Here is a 20,985-nt window from a genome sequence, read left to right as displayed (position 1 = left end):
TCCATGTTGTGGTGAGCGACGAGTGTGTCTCCATGTTGTGGTGAGTGACGAGTGTGTCTCCATGTTGTGGTGAGTGACGAGTGTGTCTCCATGTTGTGGTGAGCGACGAGTGTGTCTCCATGTTGTGGTGAGCGACGAGTGTGTCTCCATGTTGTGGTGAGCGACGAGTGTGTCTCCATGTTGTGGTGAGCGACGAGTGTGTCTACATGTTGTGGTGAGTGACGAGTGTGTCTCCATGTTGTGGTGAGCGACGAGTGTGTCTCCATGTTGTGGTGAGTGACGAGTGTGTCTCCATGTTGTGGTGAGTGACGAGTGTGTCTCCATGTTGTGGTGAGTGACGAGTGTGTCTCCATGTTGTGGTGAGTGACGAGTGTGTCTCCATGTTGTGGTGAGCGACGAGTGTGTCTCCATGTTGTGGTGAGTGACGAGTGTGTCTCCATGTTGTGGTGAGCGACGAGTGTGTCTCCATGTTGTGGTGAGTGACGAGTGTGTCTCCATGTTGTGGTGAGTGACGAGTGTGTCTCCATGTTGTGGTGAGCGACGAGTGTGTCTCCATGTTGTGGTGAGTGACGAGTGTGTCTCCATGTTGTGGTGAGTGACGAGTGTGTCTCCATGTTGTGGTGAGCGACGAGTGTGTCTCCATGTTGTGGTGAGCGACGAGTGTGTCTCCATGTTGTGGTGAGTGACGAGTGTGTCTCCATGTTGTGGTGAGTGACGAGTGTGTCTCCATGTTGTGGTGAGTGACGAGTGTGTCTCCATGTTGTGGTGAGTGACGAGTGTGTCTCCATGTTGTGGTGAGTGACGAGTGTGTCTCCATGTTGTGGTGAGTGACGAGTGTGTCTCCATGTTGTGGTGAGCGACGAGTGTGTCTCCATGTTGTGGTGAGTGACGAGTGTGTCTCCATGTTGTGGTGAGTGACGAGTGTGTCTCCATGTTGTGGTGAGCGACGAGTGTGTCTCCATGTTGTGGTGAGTGACGAGTGTGTCTCCATGTTGTGGTGAGTGACGAGTGTGTCTCCATGTTGTGGTGAGCGACGAGTGTGTCTCCATGTTGTGGTGAGTGACGAGTGTGTCTCCATGTTGTGGTGAGTGACGAGTGTGTCTCCATGTTGTGGTGAGTGACGAGTGTGTCTCCATGTTGTGGTGAGTGACGAGTGTGTCTCCATGTTGTGGTGAGTGACGAGTGTGTCTCCATGTTGTGGTGAGTGACGAGTGTGTCTCCATGTTGTGGTGAGTGACGAGTGTGTCTCCATGTTGTGGTGAGTGACGAGTGTGTCTCCATGTTGTGGTGAGTGACGAGTGTGTCTCCATGTTGTGGTGAGTGACGAGTGTGTCTCCATGTTGTGGTGAGTGACGAGTGTGTCTCCAATGTTTGTCACCATGACAATAACTTGTATAAATTTTAACAAAATTATAAAGTATCATCTTTCAGTTTCACTACCTAATTAATAAAGGTTCCATACATCGGCTTTCTCCAGTGTCATAATCGCCCGTGTTGGACACATGGCGTCGGCTGCGCATGCAACACTTATCCACAGTAGACACTCAACTGTTGTACAAGTAAATTACTCACCAACTTATCGGTATTGTTACGAGTACAATAAAAATACACAGCCTAAAATCAAGGCGAAATTTTGTGGATGACACACCATCAGCTAAGTTTTTTTTTTTTTTTTGTCTATTATTTATAATATAATTCCTCTAGTGTTACAATATCTTATTCTTTGTCATGTTCAGCCTCCTCAAACATCTTACTGGGGAAAGTCAGTGTATTTCTGAGGCAGGAACAACCCCTTGTGAGTCCATGTTAAGACTCATTAACCAAATTATGCTCATCGAGATGACTTCTAATTGTATCTGAAATTGTTGGTTTTAATAATTTGCCTGCTATTGAGATTCGGCTAATTAATGCAATAATTCGAAGGTAAGGACGCACCTCACATTTTGTAGATATGAATCACATTAGTCAACTTCCATTTACCTGTTAAGAATGATGTATTGAAGAGACCAAGCTGAAGATGGGATCATTTCCTCCTTACTGTCTTTAAGGAACCTTGAAAACAGTTCGCCTGGTTCCGGGGACATATTTTGATATAATCGTTCTACATAAAGATGAGCCACAATACCGTGGCTGCAGCTATACACACAAAAAAAAAACACATTCCTTCTTCCCTCTTCCGTCTTCCTTCTTCCCTCTTCCGTCTTCCTTCTTCCCTCTTCCTTCTTTACCCTCCCTGATCTGTCTTCGGGTGCTCTTCGCCTTTCCTTGGTGATTAATACCACACATGTGCAACTCTCTGCTATCTTTCCGTAACGTTTCGCCTACGTTATGCTCCTACTGCCCCTACATAAACATATCTCTGTGCTGCACATGTCTTATTTATCAACTTGTCAGTGTCGTATACAAATATTATAACATCTTTTTATTTTTTACATAGTTGAAGCTACAGACTAAGATCTGTTATCCTACCTCAGTTCATTTTAAAACCCAGTATTATCTGGGGTGTACTGCCATCCCCTGGCATGACACCCACAACAGTAGGCTAACACCCAGGTTCCTACTTACTGCTAGATGAACAGGGACATCAGGTGTAAGGCAACATACCCAACATTTCCACCCATGCCGGGAATCGAACCACAGCCCCTCATTATGTGCAATGAGGGTGCTACTGAGTCATGGGATTCCTTTTCACTTGTGACATATCAACAGTCCACTACCGACCGAAACGTTGTCAGAAGTTTCCTGTCATAGGTGCTGGAGGGCACAAGTGTTAGAGAACCACGTCCCTGGTTACTGTTACGTATTAATCCGTTACCATCAGCTCCTGCAGAATTATTGACCTCTGCCATTTTAATTTCATTCTCCTCGTGTGAAGATGGACAGGGAATAATTGTTTAAAATTGTATCTATTTCAATATCCTTATCCTTAAGCTGTTCAGACTTGGATATAAGGGGAGCCGTACTTTCCTAGTGTTGGTCCTGTCTACATGGGAGAAATATTTTGAGGGATGTCTTGGATTACCGGTTAGCCGGACTTGAGTCCTGGAGGTGCAAAGTGCAGTGCCTGCACTCTGAAGGACGGGGTGGAGATATGTTGCAGTTTTTTTAACTATAGTATCTCTGCAAGCCTCTAGCAAGACAGCGATGGAATGGGTGACGATGAGAGCGCTTCTTCTTTGTCGGGTCACACTGCCTCGGTGGGAAACGGCTTTTAAAAAAATTGTCTTAGATTCGTTGGCAACCTGGATTTCTTTAATTTCCGTCTTATTTATCTCCCTTCTTTACATCTCTGTTAATTTCAAAAGAGGGGCTCAAGAAGTGCGCATCTCCTTATTTTATGAGCCTTTAATATCTCCACCATGAAGTTAGTTGAGTCTTCTACTGAAGCATTTTGGATCAATTATTATTATTTAATCTGAGGAAACATGATGAGCACGTGAAGGATTTTCATAATAAGAGTGAAAATATAAAGATGATGTACAGACACAGATTATGTCCTAGAGAAAGAAGATGTCTCAGACAAAGAAGATTCTGAGACAAACATGTCATAGATAAAGATGTCTTAGATAAAGAACATGTCATAGAGAAAGAAGATGTCTTAGATAAGGAAGATGTCTTAGATAAAGATGTCTTAGATAAAGATGTCTTAGATAAAGATGTCTTAGATAAAGATGTCTTAGATAAAGATGTCTTAGATAAAGATGTCTTAGATAAAGATGTCTTAGATAAAGAAGATGTCTTAGACAAAGAAAATGTCTTAGATAAAGATGATATCTTAGATGGGGAAGATGTCTCAGCACCTACAAGAGAGAAGAGGCTGGCATAAATACTGCCATATAAGATGCGAAGAAATATACTGGAAAGACTGGTAAGTCAGTGGAATGAGACACAAGACTGGTAAGTCAGTGGAATGAGACACAAGACTGGTAAGTCAGTGGAATGAGACACAAGACTGGTAAGTCAGTGGAATGAGACACAAGACTGGTAAGTCAGTGGAATGAGACACAAGACTGGTAAGTCAGTGGAATGAGACACAAGACTGGTAAGTCAGTGGAATGAGACACAAGACTGGTAAGTCACTGGAATGAGACACAAGACTGGTAAGTCACTGGAATGAGACACAAGACTGGTAAGTCAGTGGAATGAGACACAAGACTGGTAAGTCACTGGAATGAGACACAAGACTGGTAAGTCAGTGGAATGAGACACAAGACTGGTAAGTCAGTGGAATGAGACACAAGACTGGTAAGTCAGTGGAATGAGACACAAGACTGGTAAGTCAGTGGAATGAGACACAAGACTGGTAAGTCAGTGGAATGAGACACAAGACTGGTAAGTCAGTGGAATGAGACACAAGACTGGTAAGTCAGTGGAATGAGACACAAGACTGGTAAGTCAGTGGAATGAGACACAAGACTGGTAAGTCAGTGGAATGAGACACAAGACTGGTAAGTCAGTGGAATGAGACACAAGACTGGTAAGTCAGTGGAATGAGACACAAGACTGGTAAGTCACTGGAATGAGACACAAGACTGGTAAGTCACTGGAATGAGACACAAGACTGGTAAGTCAGTGGAATGAGACACAAGACTGGTAAGTCACTGGAATGAGACACAAGACTGGTAAGTCAGTGGAATGAGACACAAGACTGGTAAGTCAGTGGAATGAGACACAAGACTGGTAAGTCAGTGGAATGAGACACAAGATGAGAAAGAAAATACAAATACTAGAAATTATTTAAACCGCTGAACGCTACATAAAGAGCATAACTCTACATAAAGAGCATAACTCTACATAAAGAGCATAACTCTACATAAAGAGCATAACTCTACATAAAGACCATAACTACATAAAGAGCATAACTCTACATAAAGAGCATAACTCTACATAAAGAGCATAACTCTACATAAAGAGCATAACTCTACACAAAGAGCATAACTCTACATAAAGAGCATAACTCTACACAAAGAGCATAACTCTACATAAAGAGCATAACTCTACATAAAGAGCATAACTCTACATAAAGAGCATAACTCTACATAAAGAGCATAACTCTACATAAAGAGCATAACTCTACATAAAGAGCATAACTCTACATAAAGAGCATAACTCTACATAAAGAGCATAACTCTACATAAAGACCATAACTCTACATAAAGAGCATTACTCTACATAAAGAGCATAACTCTACATAAAGAGCATAACTCTACATAAAGACCATAACTCTACATAAAGAGCATAACTCTACATAAAGAGCATAACTCTACATAAAGACCATAACTCTACATAAAGACCATAACTCTACATAAAGAGCATAACTTTACATAAAGAGCATAACTCTACATAAAGAGCATAACTCTACATAAAGAGCATAACTCTACATAAAGAGCATAACTCTACATAAAGAGCATAACTCTACATAAAGAGCATAACTCTACATAAAGAGCATAACTCTACATAAAGAGCATAACTCTACATAAAGAGCATAACTCTACATAAAGAGCATAACTCTACACAAAGAGCATAACTCTACATAAAGAGCATAATTCTACATAAAGAGCATAACTTTACATAAAGAGCATAACTCTACATAAAGAGCATAACTCTACATAAAGAGCATAACTCTACATAAAGAGCATAACTCTACATAAAGAGCATAAATTTACATAAAGAGCATACTCTACATAAAGAGCATAACTCTTCATAAGGAGCATAACTCTACATAAAGAGCATAATTCTACATAAATAGCATAACTTTACATAAAGAGCGTAACTCTACATGAAGAGCATAACTCTACATAGAGCATAACTCTACATAAAGAGCATAACTCTACATAAAGAGCATAATTCTACATAAAGAGCATAATTCTACATAAAGAGCATAACTCTACATAAAGAGCATGACTACATAAAGAGCATAACTCTACATAAAGAGCATGACTACATAAAGAACATAACTCTACATAAAGAGCATGACTACATAAAGACCATAACTCTACATAAAGAGCATGACTACATATAGAGCATAACTCTACATAAAGAGCATGACTACATAAAGAGCATAACTCTACATAAAGAGCATGACTACATAAAGAGCATAACTCTACATAAAGAGCATGACTACATAAAGAGCTTAACTCTACATAAAGAGCATGACTACATAAAGAGCATAACTCTACATAAAGAGCATGACTCTACATAAAGCGCATAACTCTCCATAAAGAGCATGACTCTACATAAAGAGCATAACTCTACATAAAGAGCATAACTCTACATAAAGAGCATAACTCCACATAAAGAGCATAACTCTACATAAAGAGCATAACTCTACATAAAGAGCATAACTCTACATAAGGAGCATAATTTTACATAAAGAGCATAACTCTACATAAGGAGCATAACTCTACATAAAGAGCACAACTCTACATATAGAGCATAACTCTACATAAGGAGCATAACTCTACATAAAAAGCATAACTCTTCATCAGGAGCATAACTCTTCATAAGGAGCATAACTCTACATAAAGAGCATAACTCTACATAAGGAGCATAACTCTACATAAAAAGCGTAACTTTTCATAGGGAGCATAGCTCTACATAAAGAGCACAGCTCTACATAAGGAGCATAACTCTAAATAAGGAGCATAACTCTACATAAAAAGCATAACTCCACATAAGGAGCATAACTCTACATAAGGAGCATAACTCTTCATAAGGAGCATAACTCTACATAAAGCGCATAACTTTTCATAGAGAGCATAACTCTACATAAGGAGTATAACTCTGAACAAAGAGCATAACTCTTCATAAAGAGCATAAATCTACATAAGGAGCATAACTCTTCATAAGGAGCATAACTCTACATAAACAGCATAACTCTTTATAAGGAGCATAACTCTACATAAAGACCATAACTCTACATAAGAAGCATAGATGTTTATAAGGAGCACAGCTGTACATATGGAGTATAGCGCTACATAAGGTGCATAACACTACATAAGAAGCATAGCACTATATAAGGAGCATAGTGCTACATAAGAATCATAGCGCTATATAAGGAGCATAGCGCTACATAAGGAGCATAGCGCTACATAAGAAGCATAGCACTACATAAGGAGCATAGTGCTACATAAGAATCATGGCGCTATATTAGGAGCATAGCGCTACATAAGGAGCATAGCACTACATAAGGAGCATAGTGCTACATAAGGAGCATAGCGCTATATAAGGAGCATAGCGCTACATAAGGAGCATAGCACTACATAAGGAGCATAGTGCTACATAAGGAGCATAGCGCTACATAAGGAGCATAGCGCTACATAAGGAGCATAGTGCTACATAAGAATCATAGTGCTACATAAAGAGCATAGCGCTACATAAGGAGCATAGAGCTACGTAAGGAGCATAGCGCTGCATAAGGAGCATAGTACTACATAAGGAGCATAGCGCTACATAAGGAGCATAGCGCTACATAAGGAGCATAGCGTTACATAAGGATCATAGCGCTACATAAGGAGCATAGCGCAACATAAGGAGCATAGCGCTACATAAGGAGCATAACTCTGCATAAGGAGCATAGCATTACATAAGGAGCACAGCGCTACATAAGGAGCATAGCGCTACATAAGGAGCATAGCGCTACATAAGAAGCATAGCGCTACGTAAGGAGCATAGCGCTGCATAAGGAGCATAGTGCTACATAAGGAACATAGCACTACATAAGGAACATAGCGCTATATAAGAAGCATAGCGCTACATAAGGAGCGTAGCGCTACATAAGGAGCATAGTACTACACAAGAAGCATAGCGCTACATAAGGAGCATAGCGCTACATAAGGAGCATAGCGCTACATAAGGAGCATAGCGCTACATAAGGAGCATAGCGCTACATAAGAAACATAGCACTACATAAGGAGCATAGCGCTATATAAGAAGCATAGCGCTACATAAGGAGCATAGCGCTACATAAGGAGCATAGCGCTACATAAGAAGCATAGCGCTACATAAGGAGCATAGCGCTACATAAGGAGCATAGCGCTACATAAGAAGCATAGCGCTACATAAGGAGCATAGCGCTACATAAGGAGCATAGCGCTACATAAGGAACATAGCACTACATAAGGAGCATAGCGCTATATAAGAAGCATAGCGCTACATAAGGAGCGTAGCGCTACATGAGGAGCATAGAGCTACATAAGGAGCATAGCGCTACATAAGGAGCATAGCGCTACATAAGGAACATAGCACTACATAAGGAGCATAGCGCTATATAAGAAGCATAGCGCTACATAAGGAGCGTAGCGCTACATGAGGAGCATAGAGCTACATAAGGAGCATAGCGCTACATATGGAGCATAGCGCTACATAAGAAGCATAGTACTACATAAGAAGCATAGCGCTACATAAGGAGCATAGAGCTACATAAGGAGCATAGCGCTACATAAGGAGCATAGTGCTACATAAGGAGCATAGCGCTACATATGGAGCATAGCACCACATAACGAGCATAGCGCTACATAAGGAGCATAGCGCTACATAAGGAGCATAGCGCTACATAAGGAGCATAGTGCTACATAAGGAGCATAGCGCTACATATGGAGAATAGCACAACATAACGAGCATAGCGCTACATAAGGAGCATAGTGCTACATAAGGAGCATAGCGCTACATATGGAGCATAGCACCACATAAGGAGCATAGCGCTACATAAGGAGCATAGCGCTACATAAGAAGCATAGCGCTACATAAGGAGCATAGTGCTACATAAGGAGCATAGCGCTACATATGGAGCATAGCACCACATAACGAGCATAGCGCTACATAAGGAGCATAGTGCTACATAAGGAGCATAGCGCTACATATGGAGCATAGCACCACATAACGAACATAGCGCTACATAAGGAGCATAGCGCTACATAAAGAGCATAGCGCTACATAAGGAGCATAGTGCTACATAAGGAGCATAGCGCTACATATGGAGCATAACTATACTCAAACAGTTACCGAACAGGTAATGACAAAGAAATTATTTAACATATATATATATATATATATATATATATATATATATATATATATATATATATATATATATATATATATATATATATATACACACACATATATATATATATATATATATATATATATATATATATATATATATATATATATATATATATATATATATATATATATATATAAAATGTTTGTAATGATAATAGCGGCAGTTTTGGCGGAAGATTTTAGAATTTTTAAATTTTGCCACCGAAGTGGCTAGTCTATTGTGCACCTCACATCCGTCCAATAGACAGCAGTGCAAGAGCATATGGATACACAAAAGACCTAGGAACTAGGCCCCAAATGGTTTAAAAAGTGTACATTTGGATATGGTTTAGAAAGACACGTAAGCAAACACTATTACATATTTATTATTTATTAGAAAACGTTTCGGTCCTGGGACCTTGATCACTTCTAACATACAGAGGTAGAAAGACATTATATATATAGGCGGAGAGTGAGATGTGACGCACGTGACCTGAGGAATGTCATAAGAACATAAGAATGGAGGAACACTGTTGAAGGTCTACTGGCCCATGCGAGGCAGGTCCTTATCAAAACAACCTCTACCTATGATGAGGACGGGTAGACGATGAAATCATGTGACTCCTGTGTTGTTGGGTTGGTGCTGCTGAAGTATCATGTATGCCAATGTTTTTGAAATTTTGTAGTTTCCAGTGTTGCGTTCTATAGTGTCGGTGACGGCGATTAGTGAGGCTTCTAGGCACCGTCGGCGTCTGAGGTCTGGTTCGGTGAGAGCGAGTTGTGCCTCGTTCCAGTTCATCAAATGCCCCGTGGAGTCTCTGTGGAGGACACATGCGTACCTTACATCGTCTCTGTTAGAGGCATTTCGATGCTCATTCAGGCGGACTGCAAGATCTCTGCCTGTCTCGCCTACATATTTCTTGGGACAGAACCCACAGGGGATAGTGTAGACGCCTGCTGTAGAAGTTAGAGGTTTGGGGCTGCGTTTCGTAGTGAGGTCTTTGATAGATGATGTGTTTATGGTGGAAACGTTGAGGTTACTCATAGCAAGTGCCCGGCGAGTATTCGTGGCAACATCGCCACATGCGAGCACTATGAACTGTTTAGGGGGCTGTTCCATGGGCGGTTTGTTGAGGATAGCTTGTGACTTGAGTCTGCAATCTCGGATGAAGAAAGGTGGGAACTGAAGACGTGTAAAGGCTTGTGTTATGTAAGTGCATTCTTCTTCTAGAAAACAAGGGCTGGAGATGCGAAGAGCTCTCAAGAAGAAGCCAATGAGGACTCCTCTCTTAGTGCGGGTGTCTTGGTGTGAATAAAAGTGTATAAGATCGTCCTTGTTGGTAGGTTTTCTATACACTTTGAAGAGAAGTTTGTCACTGTCGGGAGATCTGCACAGTAGAACGTCAAGGAAAGGAAGTTTGCCATCATTTTCGAGTTCAAGTGTAAACCTTTTGTAGATGGTTCAACCGCATTGATCTTGTTGAGAAGGGCCTGGATATTGAGACGTCTCGGATAGAAAACCAATATATCATCAACGTATCTTAGCCAGGTAACGGTGTTGGGAATGAGGGTGCTGAATTTATCTGTCTCCAGGTTTTCCATGAAGAGGTTGGCAAGCACAGCACTGAGCGGGCTGCTCATTGCCATCCCAAAGCATTGTTTGTAACAGTTGTCCTGATACTTGAAGAAGTTGAAATTAACACAAAGTTCCACTAGGTTGATGAAATCTAGAAGAGGTAAAGGGAGGTCGTGGTTTTCAGTGAGCCTCTGTCTCAGAATGTTGATTGCAGCGTCAGTAGGAACGTTGGTAAAGAGGGCTGTGACATCGAAGGAAGCCATGCTTTTGTTTTTGACATTCAGGTTGGAAATTCGGGAGAGAAGGTCACCTGAGTGTTTGAGGTGGGCTTGACTGATAGTGCCCAGAAGCGCTGAAAGGTATTTGGCAAGGTGGCCGGCTAGTCTGTGTGGTGCACTCTCTATGCCCGAAGTGATAGGCCGTAGTGGGATGCCAGGTTTGTGTGTCTTAGGAAGGCCATACAGGCGTGCTGGTTTCGGTTGACCTGGTAAAACTTTTACCAGGTTAACCGAAACCAGCACGACAGTGACAAACTTCTCTTCAAAGTGTATAGAAAACCTACCATAAGGACGATCTTATACACTTTTATTCACACCAAGACACCCGCACTAAGAGAGGAGTCCCCATTGGCTTCTTCTTGAGAGCCCTTCGCATCTCCAGCCCTTGTTTTCTAGAAGAAGAATGCACTTACATAACACAAGCCTTTACACGTCTTCAGTTCCCATCTTTCTTCATCCGAGATTGCAGACTCAAGTCACAAGCTATCCTCAACAAACCGCCCATGGAACAGCCCCCTAAACAGTTCATAGTGCTCCCATGTGGCGATGTTGCCACGAATACTCGCCGGGCACTTGCTATGAGTAACATCAACGTTTCCACCATAAACACATCATCTATCAAAGACCTCACTACGAAACGCAGCCCCACACCTCTAACTTCTACAGCAGGCGTCTACACTATCCCCTGTGGGTTCTGTCCCAAGAAATATGTAGGCGAGACAGGCAGAGATCTTGCAGTCCGCCTGAATGAGCATCGAAATGCCTCTAACAGAGACGATGTAAGGTACGCATGTGTCCTCCACAGAGACTCCACGGGGCATTTGATGAACTGGAACGAGGCACAACTCGCTCTCACCGAACCAGACCTCAGACGCCGACGGTGCCTAGAAGCCTCACTAATCGCCGTCACCGACACTATAGAACGCAACACTGGAAACTACAAAATTTCAAAAACATTGGCATACATGATACTTCAGTAGCACCAACCCAACAACACAGGAGTCACATGATTTCATCGTCTACCCGTCCTCATCATAGGTAGAGGTTGTTTTGATAAGGACCTGCCTCGCATGGGCCAGTAGACCTTCAACAGTGTTCCTCCATTCTTATGTTCTTATGACATTCCTCAGGTCACGTGCGTCACATCTCACTCTCCGCCTATATATATAATGTCTTTCTACCTCTGTATGTTAGAAGTGATCAAGGTCCCAGGACCGAAACGTTTTCTAATAAATATGTTATAGTGTTTGCTTACGTGTCTTTCTAAACCAACTTGTCGGTATTTATTACCAAGGTTTATACCACATTTGGATATATATCTACAGTTCACTTATCTCTTACAAGCAATTTTAGGAAATTTGCTTAATATAACTAACATCTTATTTTCAGTAATAAGATATCTTGACATGTCACGTAGACTATTACATTGTCTATTTCTATATTCCATAATAAGTGGACAAATAAGCCCATAGTGATCAAGATAGTGACCATGGTTCTGGCCACATAATTTGCATTTGGTTCGATCATCATCTGTGTGTCTCCCAAACTGCCAGAAGTACTTGTAACCAAGACTTAGCGTGTAGTAGCGGCGGTACTGGCAGCGTCAGTCACGGTCGTGGTGGTAATGAAGGTACTTCCAACACTAGTGGAGGAGGTTTTTACAACAGTAGTGGTGGAGGTACTAATAACAGTAGTGGCACAGTTAGTTATAACAGTAGTGGTGGAGGTACTTACAACAGTAGTGGTGGAGGTAGTTATAACACTAGTGGTACAGGTAGTCATAACAGTAGTAGTGGAGGTAGTTACAACAGTAGTGGTGGAGGTAGTTATAACAGTAGTGATGGAGGTAGCTATAACAGTAGTGGCAGAGGTAGTAATAACAGTACTGGTGGAGGTAGTTATAACAGTAATGGTGGAGGTAGGTATAACAGTACTGGTGGAGGTAGTTAAAACAGTAGTGGCGGAGGCAGTAATAACAGTACTGGTGGAGGTAGTTACAACAGTAGTGGTGGAGGTAGTTACAACAGTAGTTGCAGAGGTAGTTATAACAGTAGTGGTGAAGGTAGTTACAACAGTAGTGGTGGAGGTAGGTATAACAGTACTGGTGGAGGTAGTTACAACAGTAGTGGTGGGGTAGTTATAACAGTATTGGTGGAGGTAGTTACAACAGTAGTGGTAGAGGTAGTTATAATAGTAGTGGTGGAGTCAGTTATAACAGTAGTGGTGGAGGTAGTAATAATAGTACTGGTGGAGGTAGTTACAAAAGTAGTGGTGGAGGAAGTTATAACGTAGTGGCGGATGTAGATATAAATGTAGTGGTGGGGGTAGTTACAATAGTAGTGGTGTAGGTAGGTACAACAGTAGTGGTGGAGGTAGTTATAACAGTAGTGGTGGAGGTAGTTATAACAGTAGTGGTGGAGGTAGTTACAACAGCAGTGGTGGAGGTAGTGACAACAGCAGTGGTGGGGGTAGATACAACAGTACTGGTGGAGGTAGTTACAACAGTAGTGGTGGAGATAGATATAATAGTATTGGAGGAGGTAGTTACAACAACAGTGGTGGAGGTAGTTATAACGGCAGTGGTGGAGATAATTATAACAGTAGTGGTGAAGGTAGCAATAACAGTACTGGTGGACGTAGTTACAACAGAAGTGGTGGAGGAAGTTATAACAGTAGTGGTGGATGTCCTCATAAAATTACTGGTGGAGGTAGTTACAACAGTAGTGGCGGATGTAGTTATAAATGTAGTGGTGGAGGTAGTTACAATAGTAGTGGTGGAGGTAGTTACAACAGTAGGGATTTAGGTAGTTATAACAGTAGTGGTGGAGGTAGTTATAACAGTAGTGGTGGAGGTAGTTACAACAGTAGTGATGGAGGTAGTTATAACAGTACTGGTGGAGGTAGCTACAACAGTGGTGGTGGAGGTAGATATAACAGTAGTGGTGGAGGTACTTACAAAAGTAATGGTGGAGATTGTTATAACAGTAGTGGTGGAGGTAGTTATAACAGCAATGGTGGAGGTAGTAACAGTACTGGTGGAGGTAGTTAAAACAGTAGTGGTGGAGAAAGTTATAACAGTAGTGGTGGAGGTCGTTATAAAAGTACTGGTGAAGGTAGTCACAAGAGTAGAGGCGGATGTAGTTATAAATGTAGTGGTGGAGGTAGTTACAATAGTAGTTGAGTAGGTAAGTACAACAGTAGTGGTGGAGGTACTTACAACAGTAGTGGTGGAGATAATTACAACAGTAGAGGTGAAGGTAGGTACAACAGTAGTGGCGGAGGTAATTAAAACAGTAGTGCTGAAGGTAGTTACAACGATAGTGGCGGAGGTAGTTACAACAGTAGTGGCGGAAGTAGTTACAACAGTAGTGGTGGAGGTATTTACAGCAGTAGTGGTGGAGGTAGTTATAACAGTAGTGGTAGAGGTAGTTACAACAATAGTGGTGGAGGTAGGTATAACAGTACTGGTGGAAGTAGTTACAACAGAAGTGGTGGAGGTAGTTATAACAGTAGTGGTGAAGGTAGTTATAGCAGTAGTGGTGGAGGTAGTTATAACAGTAGTGGTGGAGGTAGTTATAACAGTAGTGGTGGAGGTAGTTACAACAGTAGAGTTGGAGGTAGTAATAACATTACTGGTGGAGGTAGTTACAACAGTAGTGGTGGAGGAAGTTATAATAGTAGTGGTGGAGGTCATTATAAACGTACTGGTGGAGGTTGTTACAACAGTAGTGGTGGAGGAAGTTACAACAGCAGTGGCGGATGTAGTTATAAATGTAGTAGTGGAGGTAGTTGCAACAGTAATTGTGGAGGTAGTTATAACAGTAGTGGTGGAGGTAGTTACAATAGTAGTGGTGGAGGTAGTTATAACAGTAGTGATGGAGGTAGTTATAACAGTAGTGGTGGAGGTAGTTACAACAGTAGTGATGGAGGTAGGTATAACAGTACTGGTGGAGGTAGCTACAACAGTAGTGGTGAAGGTAGTTATAACAGTAATGGTGGAGGTAGTTATAACGGTAGTAGTGGAGGTAGTTATAACAGTAGTGGTGGAGGTAGTAATAACAATACTGGTGGAAGTAGTTGCGACAGTAGTGGTGGAGGTAGTTACAACAGTGGTGGTGGAGGCAGTTAAAATAGTAGTGGTGGAAGTAGTTACAACAGTAGTGGTAGAGGTAGTTACAGCACTAGTAGTAGGGGTAGGTACAACAGTAGTGGTAGAGGTAGTTATAACAGTAGTGGTGGAGGTAGTTACAACAGTAATGGTGGAGATAGTTACAACAGTAATGGTGGAGGTGGTTACAACCGTAGTTGTGGAGGTAGGTTCAACAGTAGTGGTGGTGGTAGTTACAACAGTAGTGGCGGAGGTAGTTACAACAGCAGTGGTGGAGGTAGGTACAACAGTAGTGGTGGAGGTATCTACAACAGTAATAGTGGAGGTGGTTACAACAGTAGTGGTGGAGGTAGTTACAACAGTAGTGGCGGAGGTAGTTACAACAGTAGTGGCGGAGGTAGTTACAACAGTAGTGACGGAGGTATCTACAACAGTAATAGTAGAGGTGGTTACAACAGTAGTGGTGGAGGTAGTTACAACAGCAGTGGTGGAGGTAGGTACAACAGTATTGGTGGAGGTAGTTACAACAGTAGTGGCGAAGGTAGATACAACAATAGTGCTGGAGGTAGTTACAACAGTAGTGGCGGAGGTAGTTACAACAGTAGTGGCGGAGGTAGTTACAACAGTAGTGACGGAGGTATCTACAACAGTAATAGTAGAGGTGGTTACAACAGTAGTGGTGGAGGTAGTTACAACAGCAGTGGTGGAGGTAGGTACAACAGTATTGGTGGAGGTAGTTACAACAGTAGTGGCGAAGGTAGATACAACAGTAGTGCTGGAGGTAGTTACAACAGTAGTGGTGAAGGTAGTTACAACTGCAGTGGTGGAAGTAGGTACAACAGTATTGGCGGAGGTAGTTACAACAGTAGTGGCGGAGGTAGTTACAACAGCAGTGGTGGAGGTAGGTACAACAGTATTGGTGGAGGTAGTTACAACAGTAGTGGTGGAGGTAGATTCAACAGTAGTGGCGGAAGTAGTTACAACGGTTGTGGTGGAGGTAGGTACAACAGTAGTGATGGAGGTAGTTACAACAGTAGTGCTGGAGGTAGGTACAGCAGTAGTTTCGGAGGTAGTTACAACAGTAGTGGTGGAGGTAGGTTCAACAGTGGTGGTGGAGGTAGGTACAACAGTAGTGGCTGAGGCAAGTACAACAGTAGTGGTGGAGGTAGTTATAACAGTAGTGGCGGAGATAAAGTGAAAATGGCGGTGTTAGAGCAACAGAAACAACGGTAAAAAAAGAGATAGTGGTAATAGTACGGGTGATAGTAGCTGTGGCAGTAGTAGTGGTGACAGTGGTGATGGTAGTAGTAGTAGTGTTGGAGGTTGCGGCAGTAGTACTGGTGATAGCGGTGGTGGTAGTAGTGGTGTTGGAGGTTGCGGCAGTAATAGTGGTGACAATGGTGGTGGTAGTAGTAGTAGTGTTGGAGGTTGCGGCAGTAGTAGTGGTGATAGCGGTGGTGGTAGTAGTGGTGTTGGAGCTTGCGGCAGTAGTACTGATGATAGCGGTGGTGGTAGTAGTGGTGTTGGAGGTTGCGGCAGTAGTAGTGGTGATAGCGGTGGTGGTAGTAGTGGTGTTGGAGGTTGCGGCAGTAATAGTGGTGATAGCGGTGGTGGTAGTAGTGGTGTTGGAGGTTGCTGCAGTAGTAGTGGTGATAGCGGTGGTGGTAGTAGTGGTGTTGGAGGTTGCGGCAGTAGTAGTGGTGATAGTGGTGGTGGTAGTAGTTGTATTGTTGGAGGTTGCGGCAGTAGTAGTGGTGATAGCTGTGGTGGTAGTAGTGGTGTTGGAGGTGGCGGCAGTAGTAGTGGTGATAGCTGTGGTGGTGATGGTAGTAGCAGTGTTGGAGGTTGCGGCAGTAGTAGTGGTGATAACGGTGGTGGTAGTAGTGGTGTTGGAGGTTGCGGCAGTAGTAGTGGTGATAACGGTGGTGGTAGTAGTGGTGTTGGAGGTTGCGGCAGTAGTAGTGGTGATAACGGTGGTGGTAGTAGTGATGTTGGAGGTTGCGGCAGTAGTAGTGGTGATAACGGTGGTGGTAGTAGTGGTGTTGGAGGTTGCGGCAGTAGTAGTGGTGATAACGGTGGTGGTAGTAGTGGTTTTGGAGGTTGCGGCAGTAGTAGAGGTGATAACGGTGGTGGTAGTAGTGGTGTTGGAGGTTGCGGCAGTAGTAGTGGTGATAACGGTGGTGGTAGTAGTGGTGTTGGAGGTTGCGGCAGTAGTAGTGGTGATAACGGTGGTGGTAGTAGTGGTGTTAGAGGTTGCGACGGTAGTAGTGGTGATAACGGTGGTGGTAGTAGTGGTAGTAATTACAGTAGCGGCGACAATACTAGAAATGTCTGTAGCAGCGCAGCTACGGTAGTATTGTTAATGGTAGTCGCACTTGCAGTTGTGATAGTAGTGGCACTTGTAGAGGCGATGGTAGTGGTACTTGTAGAAGCAATGGTAAAGGCACTGGTTAGTGGCGATGGTAGTGTCACTGCTTAACGGCGATGGTAATTGCACTTGTTAGTAGCGATGGTAGTGGCACTTGTAGTAGTGATGGTAGTGGCAATGTTTAGTGGCGATGGTAGTGGCACTTGTAGCAGCGATGATAGTGGCACTTGTAGTAACGATGATAGTGGCAATGTTTAGTGGCGATGGTAGTGGCACTGGTTAGTGGCGATGGTAGTGGCACTGGTTAGAGGCGATGGTAGTGGCACTGGTTAGTGGCGATGGTAGTGGCACTGGTTAGAGGAGATGATAGTGGCACTGGCTAGTGGTGATGGTAGTGGCACTGGTTAAAGGCGATGGTACTGGCACTGTTTAGAGGCGATGGTAGTGGCACTTGTATTAGTGATGGTAGTGGCACTGTTTAGAGGCGATGGTAGTAGCACTTGTAGCAGCGATGATAGTGGCACTTGTAGTAGCGATGGTAGTGGCACTGTTTAGTGGCGATGGTTGTGGTGCTGGTTATTGGCGATGATAGTGGCACTGGTTAGTGGCGATGGTAGTGGCACTGGTTAGAGGCGATGGTAGTGGCACTGGTTAGTGGCGATGGTAGTGGCACTGGTTAGAGGCGATGGTAGTGGCACTGGTTAGTGGCGATGGTAGTGGCACTGGTTAGAGGCGATGGTAGTGGCACTTGTAGTGGCGATTTCAGGGGGACTTGTAGTAGCTATGGTAGTGCCATTTGTAGTGGCGATTTTATTGGCACTTGTAGTGGCGATGGTAGCGGCGATTTTCGTGGCGCTTGTAATAGTGATGGTAGTGACACTGGTTAGTAGCGACGGTAGTGGCACTGGTTAGTAAAAATGGTAGTGGCACTTGTAGTAGCTTTGGTAGTGGCACTTGTAGTGGCGATAGTAGTGGCAGTGGTTAGTGGCGATGGTAGTTGCACTGGTTAGTGGTGATGGTAGTGGCACTTGTAGTAGCGGTAGTAGTGCCATTTGTAGTGGCGATTTTAGTGGCACTTGTAGTGGCGATGGTAGCGGCGATTTTAGTGGCACTTGTAATAGTGGTGGTAGTGACACTGGTTAGTAGCGATGATAGTGGCACTTGTAGTAGCGATGGCAGCGGTACTTGTAGTGGCGATGATAGTGGCACTTGTAGTGGCGATGGTAGTGGCACTTACAGTGGCGATTTTAGTGGCACTTGTAGTGGCGATGGCAGCGGCACTTGTAGTGGTGATGGTATGGCATTTGTAGTGGCGATGGAAGTGGCACTTATAGAGACGATGGTAGTGACACTGGTTAGTAGCGATGGTAGTGGCACTTGCATTGGCGATTTTAGTGGCACTTACAGTGGCGATGGTAGTGGCACTTGTATTAGCGATGGTAGCGACACTTGTAGTGATGGTAGTAGTGGAACTTGTAGTGCCTATAGTAGCGGAACTTGTAGTGGCGATTTTAGTGGCACTTGTAGTGCCGATAGTAGTGGTACTTGTAGTGGCGATGGTAGTGCCACTGGTTAGTGGCGATGGTAGTGCCACTGGTTAGTGGCGATGGTAATGGCACTAGTACTGGCGGTGCCGGCAGTGGAGACGACAATGGCGGCAATAATGGCGCATGTAGTTAAACCGATAGTGCTGGCAGTAGTGGCACAGGCAGTGGCACTGGTAGTCACGGCGGCAACTGCGGAAGTGATGCTAACAGCGATACCGATATTAGTCACGGTAGTGTCAGCGGAAGTATCACCGGTAGTATCGGCGGAAGTGACGCCGATAGTGTCAGCGGACGTGAACCCGGTTGTGTCGGCGGAGGTGAAACCGATAGTGTCGGAGGAAATGTCACAGGCAGTGACACCTGTAGTGGGCAGGTAACATCAGGGGAAATGTCAGCGGCCGTCTAGCAGATAAATGTATACGTACTGTGTATGTTCACATTATATATGTATATATATATATATATATATATATATATATATATATATATATATATATATATATATATATATATATATATATATATATATATATATATATATATATATATATATTTAATTATATTCAGTAAACGGGCAGTTACACGACAAGGAAAGATAAAATATCGTTATGTCATAAGTATAACGATTTTTCGCTAATCTGTTCAGATAAACAAATATTTTTTTGTATTGTAACACACTTTTTCATCACAGAGTTAACAATGTTGTCAAAAACGGAGGCAATCGTGATAAATTTTAACGTTAAATATATAAATATATATAATCAAATGGAGGAATATTCTGTGATATTTTATTTTTTAAATTTAAAACAACAGATGTCAAAAATAATAACTTTTTGTTATATTTATAACTGTAAATATTGCTAATTGTTCCTGGAGTTTAGTCGAAGTGAGATTTATTTAACTCAGTGAGATGAACGAGGTGGAGGTACGTGAGTGTTTGTGTGTATGTGAGGTCATTCAGAAGTAACCAACACTGATGAGAACGGACTATTCGATGTTTCGCCCCCGTCCCGGGTCACTGTTAACTCGTGGGTCATTCATGACCGACTGAAATGTCGTCTGATTACCAGTTTGCGGGTTCATTGCGAATTGCTTCAGCCAAGGTGTTGTGACTTGCTTCCGTCAGATTTAAGGTGAGAATGAATGTACTCTGGTAGCATTTTGCAGGCATTTCTTTGTTGGAAGTACATGGAGGAAGTACTTCCGTGGCATGTTTGTATTTTATGGAAATAGGAGGCATGTTTATACTGAAAGTACAAGGAGGTAGTACTTACTCTGGAGGTTGACGGGGGTGACGGAGGCTGGAAACATGGAGCGGTGATCTTGTGGGCGTCCCATCATGCCACACTGCTGCGACCCCACGCCTACACCCACGCCTACGCCCACGCTAGTGTTGTACCCCCGCACGCCCGCGCCCGTGTAGCGGTAGGCCGAGGGCATCTGGGAACAGGAGGTGAGGTCGCCGTAAGTGTAAGGGGCGTGGCTGGCGTCCATAGAACCGCCGAGCGTGCCTCCAAGACTGCAGGAGGACGCCTCGAAGCCCGCTGCAGCCGCCTGGTTCAGATAGGCGTAGTCCATCCTGCCGGGGACCTCCTGCCGGGGACCTCCTGCTGGGGAGCTACTGCACCTTCAGCAGAACAACGCTGCCTCCACAATCACCCACAACAAGCAACCACGCGGACAATCCTCAGGTGAGATTGTAGTCGTCTGTCCTAATTGTGTTATTAATGCAACTCCTCAAGTCACTGGCCTAATTGCATCAGCGAGCCTATCAAATTATTACAGATGATATCAAATTATTACTGATGATATTAGTGCTGGTCTCTTAGTGCCGTGTGCTCACCACCACGCGGAGAAATCAAATGATAAGCTTAATTCAATAATCACACGCACTTGTACTCGCGCGATCGGCAACCCAGAAGGCCTGGCCATTGTTGTGGGCGGGGCGGGAGCAACAGCGCTGCCGCATATTGGCCGCCTCCGGTCATGTGATCAATACTGGGCGGAAATATCGGCCAAAAGCGGTGCTTCTGTTGGACAAAAGTAAGGTGAAGGCGGAGCTT

The 20,985-nt window shown here is 43.5% G+C and overlaps 1 protein-coding gene across 1 annotated transcript in view; it reads right to left on the bottom strand.

Moving 5' to 3' along the window:
• LOC128686474 (paired mesoderm homeobox protein 2B-like) overlaps positions 1–20,619 on the bottom strand; it is a 539,888-nt gene extending 519,269 nt beyond the window's left edge. The window contains exon 1 of the mRNA XM_070086010.1: positions 20,197–20,619. Within this exon, the coding sequence (XP_069942111.1) occupies positions 20,197–20,500 (304 nt within the window). The 5' untranslated portion in view covers positions 20,501–20,619. The remainder of the gene's footprint in view (positions 1–20,196) is intronic.
• Positions 20,620–20,985: the final 366 nt, after the last annotated feature.

Source organism: Cherax quadricarinatus, chromosome 17, assembly GCF_038502225.1.
Source record: "Cherax quadricarinatus isolate ZL_2023a chromosome 17, ASM3850222v1, whole genome shotgun sequence".
Classification (NCBI taxonomy): domain Eukaryota; kingdom Metazoa; phylum Arthropoda; class Malacostraca; order Decapoda; family Parastacidae; genus Cherax; species Cherax quadricarinatus.
Note: the sequence above shows the minus strand (reverse complement) of the source record. Positions and strands in the feature narration are given on the sequence as shown.